Here is a 16341-nt window from a genome sequence, read left to right as displayed (position 1 = left end):
CATTAGTAGTAACTCTTGGGGTCTGGATAAGTAAAGACAAGTTTATTAGTATCCTTAAATGGGTTACCACCATTGCCAGAAAAGTTACCTTCAAACCTGCTGCTTTGCCTCCAGGTGGGAATGCATGGTAAAGCCAACCTACCACAAATCTTTAATAAAACTCAAGGATTGCAGATGTTAGAAATCTGAAACAAAAAACAGAAATTGCTGGACAAACTCAGCAGGTCTGACAGGTTCTGTGGAGAGAAAACAGTTCATGTTTCCAGTTCTGGAAAAAGTTTCAGAACTGGCTAAAGAAGGGTCACAGGAGACGAATCGTTAACTTGCTTTTCTCTTTACAGATGCTGCCAGATCTGCTGAGTTTCTCCAGCAATTTCTGTGTTTTGTTTGTTCCACCACACAACTTTCCGAATTTCCTCAAGCATGTGCCTCCAAAGCCACCTCTGCAGGCCTGGAAAATTTCAGCTCGGTGCAGCCATTTCTCTCCATAGTACTCTTATTCTAGGTAAAGCACAGCAGGTCAGGCAGCATCCAGGGAACAGGAGAATCGACATTTCGGGCATAAGCCCTTCTTCAGGAATGAGGAAAGTTTGTCCAGCAGGCTAAGATAAAAGGTAGGGAGGAGGGACATGGAGGAGGGGCGCTGGAAATGTGATAGGTGGAAAGAGGTCAAGGTGAGGGTGATAGGTCAGACTGGGGTGGGGGCAGAGAGGTCGGGAAGAAGATTGCAGGTTAGGAAGGCGGTGCTGAATTCGATGGATTTGACTGAGACAGGGTGGGGGGAGGGGAAATGAGGAAACTGGTGAAATCCGAGTTCATCCCTTGTGGTTGGAGGGTTCCTAGGCGGAAGATGAGGCGTTCTTCCTCCAACCGTCGTTTTGTTGTGGTCTGACGATGGAGGAGTCCAAAGACCTGTATATCCTTGGTGGAGTGGGAGGGGGAATTGAAATGCTGAGCTACAGGGTGGTTGGGTTGGTTGGTCCGGGTGTCCCAGAGGTGTTCTCTGAAACGCTCCGCAAGTAGCCGGACCACTTGCGGAGCGTTTCAGAGAACACCTCTGGGACACCCGGACCAACCAACCCAACCACCCTGTAGCTCAGCATTTCAATTCCCCCTCCCACTCCACCAAGGATATGCAGGTCTTTGGACTCCTCCATCGTCAGACCACAACAAAACGACGGTTGGAGGAAGAACGCCCCATCTTCCGCCTAGGAACTCTCCAACCACAAGGGATGAACTCGGATTTCACCAGTTTCCTCATTTCCCCTCCCCCCACCCTGTCTCAGTCAAATCCATCGAATTCAGCACCGCCTTCCTAACCTGCAATCTTCTTCCCGACCTCTCCGCCCCCACCCCAGTCTGACCTTTCACCCTCACCTTGACCTCTTTCCACCTATCACATTTCCGACACCCATCCCCCATGTCCCTCCTCCCTACCTTTTATCTTAGCCTGCTGGACAAACTTTCCTCATTCCTGAAGAAGGGCTTATGCCCGAAACGTCGATTCTCCTGTTCCCTGGATGCTGCCTGACCTGCTGCGCTTTTCCAGCAACACATTTCCAGCTCTGATCTCCAGCATCTGCAGACCTCACTTTCTCCTCTTATTCTAGGTATGCAGCATACGTTTTGAACAAATGAAACATGGAGAAATTGTAAAAGCTGAAGGATCAATGGCTGGGAACTCTATGATTAGATTGTAACTTTAGGATTCTTTATACCACATATGTTCTGCAACAGGTTTCTTGCAATAATTAATTGTATTTTGGACTTATAGAAAAGATTTGAATATTAAGGTGGATTAAATTTGGTCATTTATTCAGATGCCAACTACAAATTTAACAAGCAGAGCAAGGACATATTGGTATAAATTTACCTGGTGAACCAGCCAGTGATTCAGTTCTGCTGACAGCAAAGGTACGAGACAGAGACAAAGGAACTATATGGGAAATGAAAAATTAAACAAAGAGAAATTAAAATTAATAGCGGAAAAATAATTGACATATTTGTATGCATTAATTAAGGCAAGAAAACTCTGGTAAAGTCAGCATTAATAAATCATAAATTATATAGAATATATTGTCTTACAAATCTCTTACAATCTCACAATATCATCTATTGACCTAACTGGAAAGTTTTAGGACAAGTTACCATCTCAATCTTGTTCAATATAAATTCAAGTGATTAAAGTAAGTCATTTTTAAAAGTAAACATTTTCTCATTTTCTCCACTCTCGTACTGAAAAAGTGACCGGTTTGGTAGGGTACTGTTTCACAGGTCATCTCCAACAAGGCTGAGAATGGGGTCCATTAGAACCCAATAACCACAGCCCAGGTTTATACAGGGCCCACAGTGCTTGGGTCAATAGCTGGGCAAGGAGAACAACCAGGGCTGTGATCTCTTCCCCTGCTCTCCTACAAACTGGCAGATTTAATGTGCAAAACCAGACAGTGACTATCAATAGGTTAGTTACTCCACAGGATAAAATATCAAGTTGAACAAATGAACATTCTAGCAAATTTCAGCATCAGATATATTGCTGATCTGAGCTCAGGTGGCATAGTACAGTTTAAGGACCAGCACTTGGATTATTCAGGCCTAAATGGCTCAACACCACTTTTGGGTGTGGGAATCACTGGTTAAGCTAACAATTATTGCTCATCCCTACTTGTTCCGGAGGAGAGAATAAGCTGATGTGCTGAACCATTACCATCCTTGAAGTGCAAGGAAACCCACAGTGCCATTAAGAGTAGCATTCCAAGACTTTGACCCAGCAATAGTGAAGGAACAATGTTTTACTTCCAAGTAAGGATGGTGTGTGGCTTGAAGGGAAATTTGCAGGTAGTGGCAATCCCAAGCATCTGTGTCTCTTGACTTTCAAAGTAATGGAGGTCACAGATTTAGATGCTGCTATCAAAGAAGCTCGGTGAGCACCTTGTGGATGATGCACACTGCTGCCACTATGTGTCAGTAGTGAAGGAAATGAACATTGAACAGATGCCAATGAACCAGGCTGCTTTGACCTGAAGAATGTTGAACTTCTTCAGTGCTTTTGAAGCAACACCCAAGCAGATAAGGTAATTTTAAAAAGTCCTTTTGAACATACGGTGGCACGGTGGCTAGCACTGCTGCCTCACAGCGCCAGAGACCCGGGTTCAATTCCCGCCTCAGGCGACTGACTGTGTGGAGTTTGCACATTCTCCCCGTGTCTGCGTGGGTTTCCTCCGGGTGCTCCGGTTTCCTCCCACAATCCAAAGATGTGCAGGTTAGGTGAATTGGCCATGCTAAATTGCCCGTAGTGTTAGGTAAGGGGTAAATGTAGGGGTATGGGTGGGTTGCGCTTCGGCGGGTCGGTGTGGACGTGTTGGGCCGAAGGGCCTGTTTCCACACTAATCTAATCTAATCTAATCTATAACTCTTCTTAATATTGCTATGTGTCAGTTTCAAAATTGTGTCACAGATCTTAAAAGCTTATAATTAAACAAGTCTTGGAAAAAGGCAATATCTGTAGTGCATAACAACACCAAGACTACAAAGAGAACAAAGATTAGATAAATCAAAAACAGTGAATTGAGAAGCTATGAAAAAACTGATTACAAACTAACAAAAATCTATTATTAGAAATATCAAAACTACAGTTAAATGTACCAACTTCTAAGCCTGCTTAATAGTGTCCTGATGATAGATCAGAATTGGTAATGATCGAGTCATAGAGATATACAGGATGGAAACAGACCCTTTGGTCCAATTTGTCCAATGCTGACCAGACATCCTACTTTAATCTAGTCCCATTTGCCAACAATTGGCCCATATTCCTCTAAACCCTTCCTATTCATATAACCATCCAAATGTCTTTTAAATGTTATGATATGGAGATGCTGGTGTTGGACTGGGGTGTACAAAGTTACAATTCACGCAACATCAGGTTATAATCCAACAGGTTTAATTGGAATCACTAGCTTTCGGAATGCTGCTCCTTCATCAGGTGATTGTGGAATATAAGATTGTAAGACACAGAATTTATAGCATAATTCTGTGTCTTATAATCTTATACCCCACAACCACCTGATGAAGGAGCAGCCCTCCAAAAGCTAGTGCTTCCAATTAAACCTGTTAGACTATAGCCTGGTGCTGCATGATTTGTAACTTTTAAATGTTGTAATTTATCTGCCTCCACCACTTCCTCTGGCAGCTCATTGCATACACTCACCACATTCTGCATGAAAACGTTGCCCTTAGGTGCCTTTTAAATCTTTCCTCTCTCACCCTAAACCTATGATCTCTAGTTTTGGACATTCCTACCCCAGGGAAAAGGCCTTGTCTATTTATCCTATCCATGCCCCTCATGATTCTATAAACCTCCAATGCTCCAGGGAAAACAGCCCCAGGCTATTCAGCCTCTCCCTATAGCTCAAACCTTCCAACCCTTTCAAGTTTCACAATATCTTTCCTATAGGAGAGCACCCAGAATTGCACAGAGTATTCTAAAAGCAGCCTAACCAATATCCTGTACGGCTGCAACATGACCTCCCAACCCCCCTATATTCAACGCTCTGATCAATAAAGGAAAGCATACCAAACACCTTTTTCATTATCCTATCTACCTGTGAGTTCATTCTCAAGGAACTATGAACCTGGTCTCTGTTCAGCAACACTCCCTAGGAGCTTACCATTAAGTGTATAAGTCCTGTCCAAAATGTATTTCAAAATGCAGTACCTCACATTTATTGAAATTAAACTCCATCTGCCATCCCTCGGCCCATTGGCCCATCTGATCAAGATCCAATTATACCCTGAGGTAACTTCCATTGCTGCCCACCACACTTCCAATTTTGGCATCATCTGCAAACTTACTAATTATACCTTCTATGTTCACATCCAAATCATTTATGTAAATAATGGAAACCACTGGACTCACCACCGATCCTTGTGGCACACCACTGGTCACAGGTCTCCAATCTGAAAAGCAACCCTCCACCACCATTCTCTGTCTTCTATCTTCGAGCCAGTTCTGTATCCAATTCGCTAGTTCTCCATGTATTCCATGTGATCTAACCTTGCTAACCAGTCTACCAAGAGGGACCTTGTCGAATGTCTTACTGAAGTCCATATAGATCACATCCATTGCTCTTCCCTCATCAATCCTCTTTGTTACTTCTTCAAAAAACTCAATCAAGTTAGTGAGACATGATTTCTTATGCAGAAAGCCATGTTGACTCTCCCTCATCAGTCCTTGCCTTTCCAAATACATGTAAATTCTGTCCCTCAGGATTCCCTCAAACAACTTGCCCACCACTGACGTCAGGCTCACCGGTCTATAGTTCCCTGGCTTTTCCTTGCCACTTTTCTTAAACAGTGGCACCAAATTAGCCAACCTCCAGACTTCCAGCGCCTCGCCTGAGACTATCAATGATAAAGACATCTCAGCGAGGGGCCTAGCAATCATTCCCCTAGTTTCCCACAGAGTTCTACAGCACACCTGATCAGGTCCTGGAGATTTATCCACCTTTATGCGTTTTAAAACATCCAGATTCTCCTCCTCTGCAATGTGGACACTTTTGATTAAGTAATTATTTGATTTGATTTGATTTGATTTATTACTGTCACGTACCTAGGTACAGTTAAAAATTTTGTTTTGTATGCATGACAGGCAGATCACCAGATTTGGGGCGGCATGGTGGCACAGTGGTTAGCACTGCTGCCTCACAGCGCCAGAGACCCGAGTTCAATTCCCGCCTCAGGCGACTGTGTGGAGTTTGCACGTTCTCCCCGTGTCTGCGTGGGTTTCCTCCCGGTGCTCCGGTTTCCTCCCACAGTCCAAATATGTGCAGGTCAGGTGAATTGGCCATGCTAAATTGCCCGTAGTGTTAGGTAAGGGGTAAATGTAGGGGAATGGGTGGGTTGCGCTTTGGCGGGTCGGTGTGGACTTGTTGGGCCGAAGGGCCTGTTTCCACACTGTAAGTAATCTAATCTAAAAAAGAATCACAAAGTGCATAAGGACAATAGAACAGAGCAAGAAATGCAATGTCACTGCAGCTTAGAAGGTGCAGAAAGAGCAAGGTCAACATTAGATTTCAAGTTTGAGAGGTCCATTCAGAAGTCTAATAACAGTGGGGGGAAAAGATTAGATTAGATTACTTTACAGTGTGGAAACAGGCCCTTCGGCCCAACAAGTCCACACCGACCCGCCGAAGCGTAACCCACCCATACCCCTACATTTACCCCTTACCTAACACTACGGGCAATTTAGCATGGCCAATTCACCTGACCTGCACATCTTTGGACTGTGGGAGGAAACCGGAGCACCCGGAGGAAACCCACGCAGACACGGGTAGAACGTGCAAACTCCACACAGTCAGTCGCCTGAGACGGGAATTGAACCCGGATCTCTGGCGCTGCGAGGCAGCAGTGCTAACCACTGTGCCACCGTGCCGCCCACAAGATGTTCTTGAATCTTTTGTTATATGTGTTTAAGCTTTTGTGTCTTCTGCCGGACTGAACAGGTTGGAAGAGATTATAACCAGGGTGGGAAGGGCCTTTGATTATATTGGCTGCCTTCCCAACGTAGTGGGAAGTTGAGACGGCGTCAATGCATTATGGTCTGAGCTGTGTTTACAACTCTCTGTAGTTTCTTACAGAGATGGGCAGAGCAATTGCCATACCAAATAGTGATGCACCTAGATAGAATGCTTTCTGTGGTGCATTTATAAAAATTGGTAAGTGTCTTTACGGACATGCTGAATTTCCTTAGCTACCTGTGGTGCTTTCACGGCCATTGCATCAATGTGGGTGGAACAGAACAGATTGCTGGTGATCGTCACTCCTACAAACTTGATGCTCTTGACCATCTCCACTTCAGTCCCATTGATATAGATAAAGCGTGCCCTTCACCTTGTTTCCTGAAATCAATGACCAGCTCTTTCATTTTGCTGACATTGAGAGAGAGATTATCATCTTTACACCATTCCACCAAGCACACTCTCTCTTCCCTGTATTGTGTCTCATCATTGTTCGAGATCCAGCCTACAACAATGGTGTCGTCAGCAAACTTGTAGATGGAGTTAAAATTTGGCTACACAGTCAGGAGTGTATAGAGAGCATAGTAAGGGGCTTTATAGGATGCCGGTGTTGAGGATTATCGTGCAGGAGGTGCTGTTGCCTATTCTTACTGATTGCAGTCTGTGAGTCAGTAAGTCGAGAATGCAGTTGCAGAGAGCGAAGCAGAGACCCAGCTCTCAGAGTTTGGAGATTAGTTTGGTTGGAATTATAGAGCTGGAGGAAGAGCTGTTGTCAGTGAGTCAACTGCTTTTGTTAATTCGAGTCAACTGCTTTTGTTAATTCACGTCAACCTCATTAAATTTACTCCTTTTACAACAGAAGTTCATTTTGATCTGGCAGAAACCAGTCCACAAGGTAAAGGATCCTTTCTAAATAAACCTTGTTGAGACTAACTCAGGGGGCACATCATAACCAAGGGAGTAAATTCAAATAGAGGAGATCTAATTGAGGTATAGAAGATGCTAAAGGGGATTCACAATGAACACCTAAAAAGGATCTTTCCCCTTGTGGTGTAATTTAGAACAAGAGGTCATAACTTCAGGCTAAGGGATGGGAGACTGAGATGATTTCAGTCATGATGGTATTAAATGGCATGAGGAGCTGAATTGTCTGCTCCTGCTGCTAGCTCTTATGTGATGTTCCTCACCTACTTGAGGTATTCCATCTGGAAGTGTAAAAAACTGGGGAACATCACAGACAGTATAGTTGTAACAATTGATAACAGGCTATAGTTAGTTTGTTGAACACTGGTTTCAAACCCCTTAGTTTGTGAAAGGCGCTATTAAAATAATTTCTAAAAATATCCCCAAGACCTTGAACGTCTCTAATATAACAAACTGTGTTAATTTACATGGGCCTACTCCAAGGAATACCAAGGGTAATTCAATTTTCTCGATGTTGAAAATAGTAGCAAGCAATGTCAAACTTCAAAACGATTCAGAGGTGAGTTTTATTTTAAATAATTACATTCCACAGGTTTTTCAATTTTCTTTCTTAAAAACCACCAGATGTATAATTATTTTAAATGCTCTGAATTCATATTCAACATCATTGTTCAAGCTTGATGTAGTATTTTTCAAAATGCTCTAACCTGCACTCAGGTGTATTCTTAGTTTTCCCTTGCATTTTTTTCTCTTTTAAGAAAGTTTGAACAAAAAGCTTTTAAAGCAATAGTGGGATTTTAACAAGCTTTTTAATTATAAAAGCAAAATACTGTGGATGCTAGAAATCTGAAATGAAAACAAGAAATGGTGGAAAGACTCAGGAAATCAGGCAGCATCTTAGGAGGGAACAAAGTTAACGTAAAGCCAGAAAATCAAAACATTCAAGTGAATGATCTTTAATCTAAAACAGTGTAGTAGGTCTAAAATCTCACAGTTAACCTCCATTAAAAGTAGTTACGTCTCATTTCACATAAGTAAATTGAAGGAATAATGGGCAGAAAATTCAACTTCACAATGGGTGAAAAATTAGCAGAGGATTAGTAGGAAAAGATTTCATGCTTGTGTGTCTAAGTTCGGTGCAGTAAGTTCGACTTTCGCACATGCATGCAGTTACAAGGGAATGTTATATACATTCATATATTAGTGCACATACATAAAGTATGGGACTGTTTTGATGAATTAAGGTAACCCTAATTATTTATTCCCAAGGATCTTCTGTTTTTATTACTTAAGATGCAAAGGGGGGGAAAACACTAATATACAATTCTATCCTTAAAATATCCACTAGAGGGCTGTCAAATGTAATGCTGAACCACCACAAACTCCTAAACGGCACCTTAAAATGGAAATTACAATGCACTTAAAGTGGTGATAAAAATACAAATTTTTCCTGAAGACATTTAAATGTCATGTTTTATATATCAAAGGACTAGATTGCCACTTTAGCTTTCACATAGCCGATAGAATGAGCAAATTGGATATTCCAAACATTGTTAGATATTCCATGTTTTACATGATCCATATATATTAATTCTTCCCCTTTGACCTGACCCTCAGCCAGTAAATTTCAGACCCCATTTCTACCCTAATTGCTGCATTTTATTCTATACTTACACATTTTTGAAAAGCTAACTGCATTCATCCAGATTAGTTTGCAATCTTGTATATTCAAAGATATCTTGGAATATGTAATAACTCCAGAAGACCAATTGGAGTGGAACATGCTTTATTATTAAACACCAAAATAGAGCCAGTACTCGTGGCAGACATAGGCCAGCCTCAGACCAGACACACAGTTCCGCAGACACATCCCTGGGTTCAATGGGTTTAAATATGATTTGGATGGAAGGGTCTGTTTCCGGGCTATACAGCTCTATGACTACTAATGTGCCACAACATCCCTTCTCGGTCTGTTTTTGTTTTGAAAGTTATCTGGTTATGGTCTAATAAATGTCTCACAGTTCACCTTCCCAAACAGCTTTGTGCCATCTGTAAACTTGGAGATTTTACAATTAGTTCTCTCATCTAGATAGTTTCTAATCAACCTGTTCAGGAGATGTTATTATACACTTCTGGAGTAGGGGGGATTTGAACCAGGGCCTCCAAGTCCAGGGATAGGGACACTAACACTTCACCACAAGAACCCTTGGGTCTGCTACTCTTTTAATACGTGGATCTGCATTGTAGATTTTTTTTCCCTAATCAACTTGCTTAGAGATGTTGTTACACATCTATGCAGCGGAGGAACTTTAACCCAGGTCTAATGGTTCAGAGGTAGAGATATTACCATTGTGCCACAAGAGTCCTAGGGTCTATTTTACTTTGTTCCCATATGGGTCTGCTCAGGTGATGAACTCCATCTGACCAGGCCATTGCCTGTTACTAAGGAAACTTGTACTCAATCAGCTCCTTAGGGAGACTATTTAATGTTTCTCCACGGGCTTTGGAGTGGTTATCTCTGAATAAAAATCCATTTTCTCAAGGAAATTTATTTTGAAAAGTTTTTTTCGAATCTACACTTCAATTTATGCTGCTCAGATCCTGCAAAAATTCTTGAAATTCAACTAATATAAATTATTTTTCTTTCGAAATTCAATTAGAAGAGTTTTCCTACAGCAATTTAGGACAAAATAAATTTCATTCTTGTGACACTGTATTTATAGGATCAAAGCCATACACTTCCTAGATCTTAAGAAGCCCCACCCACAGACAGAATGGTGCAGCTGCATATGTGATGACAAATTCAGTAACACACAATACACACACACACACACACACACTCCGGATCAACAGAGACAAGATGTACAAACCAAGAAGAGCATCATTGCCCAAGGACATCTGATGAGCTGAACTCCTCGCGAATTGTGACAGGCAATTCTCCTGCTCCCGGACACTCTGCAGAACTCTCAACCACTGAGCTACAATCGAAGATGGGATAGTTCCACGATACGTACCTGGATAATTAGCCAGGATATGTCGAGACAAGGAAAGACCTAGTCTCTCCTGAATAAATACAGAACTGATACCATAATAACCCCTTCATCCCGCTAAATCCTGACTTCGCCAGACTAGCTCCCCAACAGCTGACTATTATAATCGATCACTCCGCCTGATCTGACCTGCCTCAACCACTTGCACCCTATCCATTTGTTACTCTCGTCACTCACCCTACCCACTTATCCCACAAATCTTCCTGCTCTGTTTATTCAAGCAGTTATGATCCCAGCTGATGTTACAATGGACAAGCCAGGTCCAAGAATGAAATCTAGCTTGATAGATTTTTTTTTAAGGGATTTAACATGGCAGTCTTTCACAGAAACGATACCCAAAACTGCAGATAGGGTTTAATGTTAGGGTTAGAAATAACCATAAATACGAACTCTCAGCCTATTCAAAGAATTAAAAACACAAATAAAATCTATTTAAATAGAAACCAATTTGAAATATTTCAATTCTTTTGCAAAACTAAATCCCATCTACTCCTTAACATCACAACTTTACAATTAACCAAATCCAGAGAAACTTTTCTGTCCAATCTGCAGATTTGACTCATCTACTTCTTCTTAGCTCCTGCCCTGAATACTGCAAAGACTTTTATTTGAATATTTGACCAACCGAGACCCAGCCTTTTAGAAAGCAGCAGAGTTTGAACCAAACACTGCTGGTCTAGAGGTTTCACAAACTAAACTATTTCATTGGGGTAACATTCCCTTAACTGTTCTGAACAATCTCCTTTTCTCGGAGACTAGCTGCATTGAATTTCAGTCAGGTTCTAACTTGAATCCAAAAGCATTTAAACTAAATTTTAACTACATTTTAAAAACTTGCTCACCCTACATTCTGCTACAGCTAATGGCATAATGTTTTCACCCTGTTGTAAACTCCACCAATATAAACAAACTTCTTTAAACATTTCAGCAGTTCTTACAGTCATCCGGTCTTTTTAACACATACTGGCTTTAAAGTCTTCATGGAAAGGCTATTTGAACTAATTTTTAAACTTTTCATGAAAACAGACCAACACCCATGTGCCACAGGTTTAAAATTTAATCTCTTAAAAATATATATTAAGATATAAATAAATCACACAGTGTCATAGCCTATCATCATAAAGCATTCACCTATTCACTAAAACTAACACTGAATATTTAAATCTATCTTCAGACAGAAACTGCCATAAAAGGGGGCCTGTCCAGTTTTGCCCCTAACATTCTAGTGCTGTAATGGAACTCTCCAACTGAAGGTTTGGTCCACTTGGCAGAAGAAGCTGGGTTCTGAAGGGTAGGCAAGAAACGTGGTGCAGCATTGAAACTGGGCAAGAGTTGAAGTGTAGCTGATCCAGGTTACAGCATTATAACTTTGATCAGATCAGAAATGTAACATCTTTATCTGAAACTTTTTTTTAATCCACCAATGTTGCCACACTATATTTGGTTATTTTGTACTTTGTTTAGATTTCCAAAATCCATAGTATTTTGCTTTTGTTTTGCACATTATACCTATTCACTTGTAGATTGTTAGATCTCATAATGCAAATCACACTGATCTGGATAATAGTCATGATTTGAAGATGCCAGTGTTGGACTTGGGTGTACAAAGTTAAAAATCACACAACAGGTTATAGTCCAACAGGTTTACTTGGAAGCTCACTAGCTTTTGGAGCGGCACTCCTTCATCAGGTGATTGACACAATCACCTGATGAAGGAGCGGTGTTCCGAAAGCTAGTGTGCTTCCAATTAAACCTGTTGGACTATAACCTGTTGGACTATAACCTGTTGTGAGATTTTTAACTTTGATCTGGATAATATTTAGTTTTACAATATAGTTAATGAGTATGACAGCTTTACTAACTGTAGTATCAGATACACCAACTCAGATTAAAAACATGTCTAGTAGCCTAGTACATTATTTAAAGCATAGGTTGGAATAGATTATTTTAAACTTTAACATGTAATTTTCAATAAACCAGCTAATTATTCAGTGGATCCAAAAACTTCACTATTTATTTTCATTTTATGTTGTATATGAATCTCTATAACTAGGCTAACTCTAACCAATTAAGATTCGTACCTGGAGAAGATGTAAGAGCCATCATGCCATAATAAGAGAAAGCACCAGCTTCAAACTTCATTACTTCCTTTCCAGCTTCCACCTCCACTTTCCCCTAGTCACAAAAGAACAATTAACATGATTAAACCATCATTCAATAAACACAGACTAATTCTTCATGCATGCATATCAATTATACTAAACATGCTGCCTGACTCAATTTCAACAATCTAAAAATGACTTCAACTTAAATTGTAGGATTCTGAAACATTGTAAAGTCAATTTCTACAAAATATTCTCTGAATGTTACTGTGAATTAAGTAGAGGACATTTAGTAAACACAAGCTGCTACAAATAAAAATTAAAGGGCTTCAAATTAAGAATAACAACATTCAAGTGCTAGGTGTAAGTTTATGATTTTGCAATTTTTAAGAATCAAGGAAGTGAACTATTTCCCTTTCAAGACCATAATCCTGATGCTACTAAAATAGTGCTGCAGTCCACTTGGTGTTGATTCACTCATGTTCTTCGGGGGAGTAACAATGCCTCGATCAGGTGACAATGAAGGAATGGCAATATAGGTCTAAATCTTCGAGGAGAAAGTGAGGTCTGCAGATGCTGGAGATCAAAGTTGAAACTTTATTGCTGGAACAGCACAGCAGGTCAGGCAGCATCCAGGGAACAGGAGATTCGACGTTTCGGGCACAGGCCCTTCTTCAGGCCCTGTGCCCGAAACGTCGAATCTCCTGTTCCCTGGATGCTGCCTGACCTGCTGTGCTGTTCCAGCAATAAAGTTTCAACCTCAATATAGGTCTAAATCAGGATGATTCATGCCTTAGAGAAGAACTTGCAAGTGCTAGTACTCCCATGTATCTGTCACCCTTGACCTTCTTAGAAGTAAAAGTTGTAGTTATGGGTATCAAGAACAGATTCTTCCCTACTGTTATCAGACGTTTGAATGAACCTCTCATATATTGGAGTTGATCTTTCTCTGTAGCTATATCACTGTATTCTGCATTCTGATCTATTACATTGAGGTACTTAAGGTATGACTTGCTGGATAGCATGCAAAACAATAATTTTTGCTATATCTCAGTACATGTTACAATAATAAATCAAATCAAAACAAAAAGGTGTTGTTCAAGGAGCCTCTTTAGGTTGCTACAGTATAGTTTGTAGAAGGTTTACATGTAAACTACTGCCGCTATAGACCAGCGGTGGACGGAGTGAGTGTTTAAGGTCATAGATCAAGGTTTATCAAGGATTGTATTGAGCTCCTTCAGTGTTGTTGAGTTTGCGCTCATCCAGGTGAATGTAGAGTGTTCCATCACACCCCTAACTTAGGCTTTACATATGATGGGAAAAAGACTGGGGAAAGAGAGGAGTTTAATTTCTCTAATTTCTGACCTACTCTTATAGTCACAGTATTTATATTGGTGGCCTTATTCAGTTTCTGGTCAATAGTAACCTCAAGGATGTGGTTAGCGGGTTTGAAGTCCTATAGAATATCAAGTAGAGTTGGTGAGGTAATTTCTCATGTTCAAGACTGGCAATTTTATTGCTTGAGCGTTATCTGCAATTTATCAATGCAATCCTTAATGTTGTTTTGGTTTTTCAGCATGCAGGCAGAGAATTAATAGTGTCTGATGAGTTGCGAATCGTACCGAACACTACAATCATTAAGAAATATGCCCATTTCTTTCCTCTTGTGATGGGCAGAAGATAATTAAGCGTGTAACTCAAGGTAGTTGGACCTAGAATCCTACCTTTAGGGATCCTGCAGAAATGTTCTGAGGTTGATGTAAGTGATCTTCAGAAACCAGTCTTTTTGCAAAGTGCCACTACAACCACCATTGACTGGAATTGACTTAGTCAAATCCCTTGACCCCAATCCCTTCAGTTTTATCACGGTTCTCAATGTCATAATCAATCAACTGCAGTCTTGATGACAAGTGCAATCACCACCTTATGGTGGCATACCATTTGAGGGAATAAATGGAGATGTGTGAAATGAAATACACTGGTGCTCTACTATAAAGCAGCCCTCTGTAGTGCAGAACTTGCAGAGTGCATACATTGCGACCCCCAAAATTGTTAAGCAAATGCGACCAAAAGGCTAAACCTACCCACTTCCCCCCGAACAAACTACAAACAGTGTTACCCAATTTAAAAGTGGGCGGCACGGTGGCTAGCACTGCTGCCTCACAGCGCCGGAGACCCGGGTTCAATTCCCGCCTCAGGCGACTAACTGTGTGGAGTTTGCACGTTCTCCCCGTGTCTGCGTGGGTTTCCTCCGGGTGCTCCGGTTTCCTCCCACAGTCCAAAGATGTGCAGGTCAGGTGAATTGGCCACGCTAAATTGCCCGTAGTGTTAGGTAAGGGGTAAATGTAGGGGTATGGGTGGGTTCCGCTTCGGCGAGTCGGTGTGGACTTGTTGGGCCGAAGGGCCTGTTTCCACACTGTAATGTAATCTTAAAAGCAGCCTTTCAATTGCTACATACGACCATAAAAATAGCAGCAGTAGGCCATTCGGCGCCCTCAAATCTGTTTTACAGTTCAATAGGATTGTGATTGATCTCACTGTGTTGGAATTCCACTTTCTCATCTATTCCTGATTCTCCTACCGAAGGATCTAGCTATCTCTTCTTTAAACATATTCAATGACCCCCTTATTGTAGTAGAAAGTTCCAAAGTCTCACAGACAGCAGAGAGAAAAAATCCCCTGTCCTAAAAGGCAACCCCTAATTTTAGTTGATTGGAGAGGAGGTGAAAGCCTAGAGGCATTATTGCGAGACCATTAATCCAGAAACTCAGCTAATACTCTGGGGACCCAGGTTCAAACTTCTCCATGGCAAATGATAGAAATTTCAATACAATAAAAGATAACTAGAATTAATCTACTGATGATCAGAAAACCATTGCGGATTGTCGGAAAAACCCATCTGGCTTACTATTGTCCTTCAGGGAAGCAGTCTGCCATTTGGCCTATATGTGACTCTAGAGCCATAGCAAAATGGTTGACTCACAAATGCCCTCTAAAATGGCTGAGCAAGCTATTCAGTTATATCAATCAATATAAAGTCTCAACAAAGAAATGAAACCGGACAGACCACCTGGCACTGGCCTAGGATACAGAAAAGACAATGGCATAAATAGCCCTTTCAACCCTGCAAAGTCCTCCTTACAAATATCTGGGGGCTAGTGCCAAAATTGGGAGAACTATCTAATATACCAGTCCAGCAACAACCTGACACTGTCTGTCAGGTAGGATTCTGAGAGCATGACTATGCCCCAAGCACCACCAGCACCATCCCTAGATATGACCTGTCCCACTAGCAAGACAGCAGAGGTGGAGGCACAGTGTATATAGTAACAGGGATTTGCCCTAGGATTCCTCAACATTGAATTGACACCCCATGAAGTCTCATGGTTTCAGGTAAACATGGGCAAGGAAACCTCCTGTTGATTATCATGTATTCTCCCTGACGTGAAGTAGTTGTCATCGTCCATCTTGAACAACACTTGGGGGAAGAACAGAGCGACAAGAACTTAAAACATACTCTGGATGGGGGAATTTCAATGTCCACCACCAACAGTGGTTTGGCAGCAGCACTACTGATTGAGCAGGTTGGGTTCTAAAGGACATTGCTGCTAAACTGGTTCTGCAGGTGGTGAGGGAGTCAACAAGAGGGAGAAACATACTTGACCTCATCCTCATTAATGTGTCAGCTGCAGATACATCGGTCCACAACAGTACCGATAAGAGCGACTACCACACAATCCTTGTGGAGAT

At 41.4% G+C, this 16341-nt stretch overlaps 1 protein-coding gene across 2 annotated transcripts in view; it reads right to left on the bottom strand.

Annotated features, from left to right (window-relative positions):
- LOC122561331 (metal transporter CNNM2-like) overlaps positions 1-16341 on the bottom strand; it is a 260290-nt gene that overhangs the window by 37887 nt on the left and 206062 nt on the right. The window contains exons 5-6 of one of the 2 annotated variants that reach the window (XM_043713039.2): positions 12571-12664; positions 1874-1936 (exon numbers count right to left, since the gene is read on the bottom strand). In XM_043713039.2, coding sequence (XP_043568974.1) covers positions 1874-1936; positions 12571-12664 — 157 coding nt within the window. The remainder of the gene's footprint in view (positions 1-1873; positions 1937-12570; positions 12665-16341) is intronic. The other variant, XM_043713040.2, reaches the window with a different exon arrangement.

Source organism: Chiloscyllium plagiosum, unplaced genomic scaffold, assembly GCF_037043375.1.
Source record: "Chiloscyllium plagiosum isolate Xiang-an unplaced genomic scaffold, Cpla_swu_hap1 HiC_scaffold_22, whole genome shotgun sequence".
Classification (NCBI taxonomy): domain Eukaryota; kingdom Metazoa; phylum Chordata; class Chondrichthyes; order Orectolobiformes; family Hemiscylliidae; genus Chiloscyllium; species Chiloscyllium plagiosum.
Note: the sequence above shows the minus strand (reverse complement) of the source record. Positions and strands in the feature narration are given on the sequence as shown.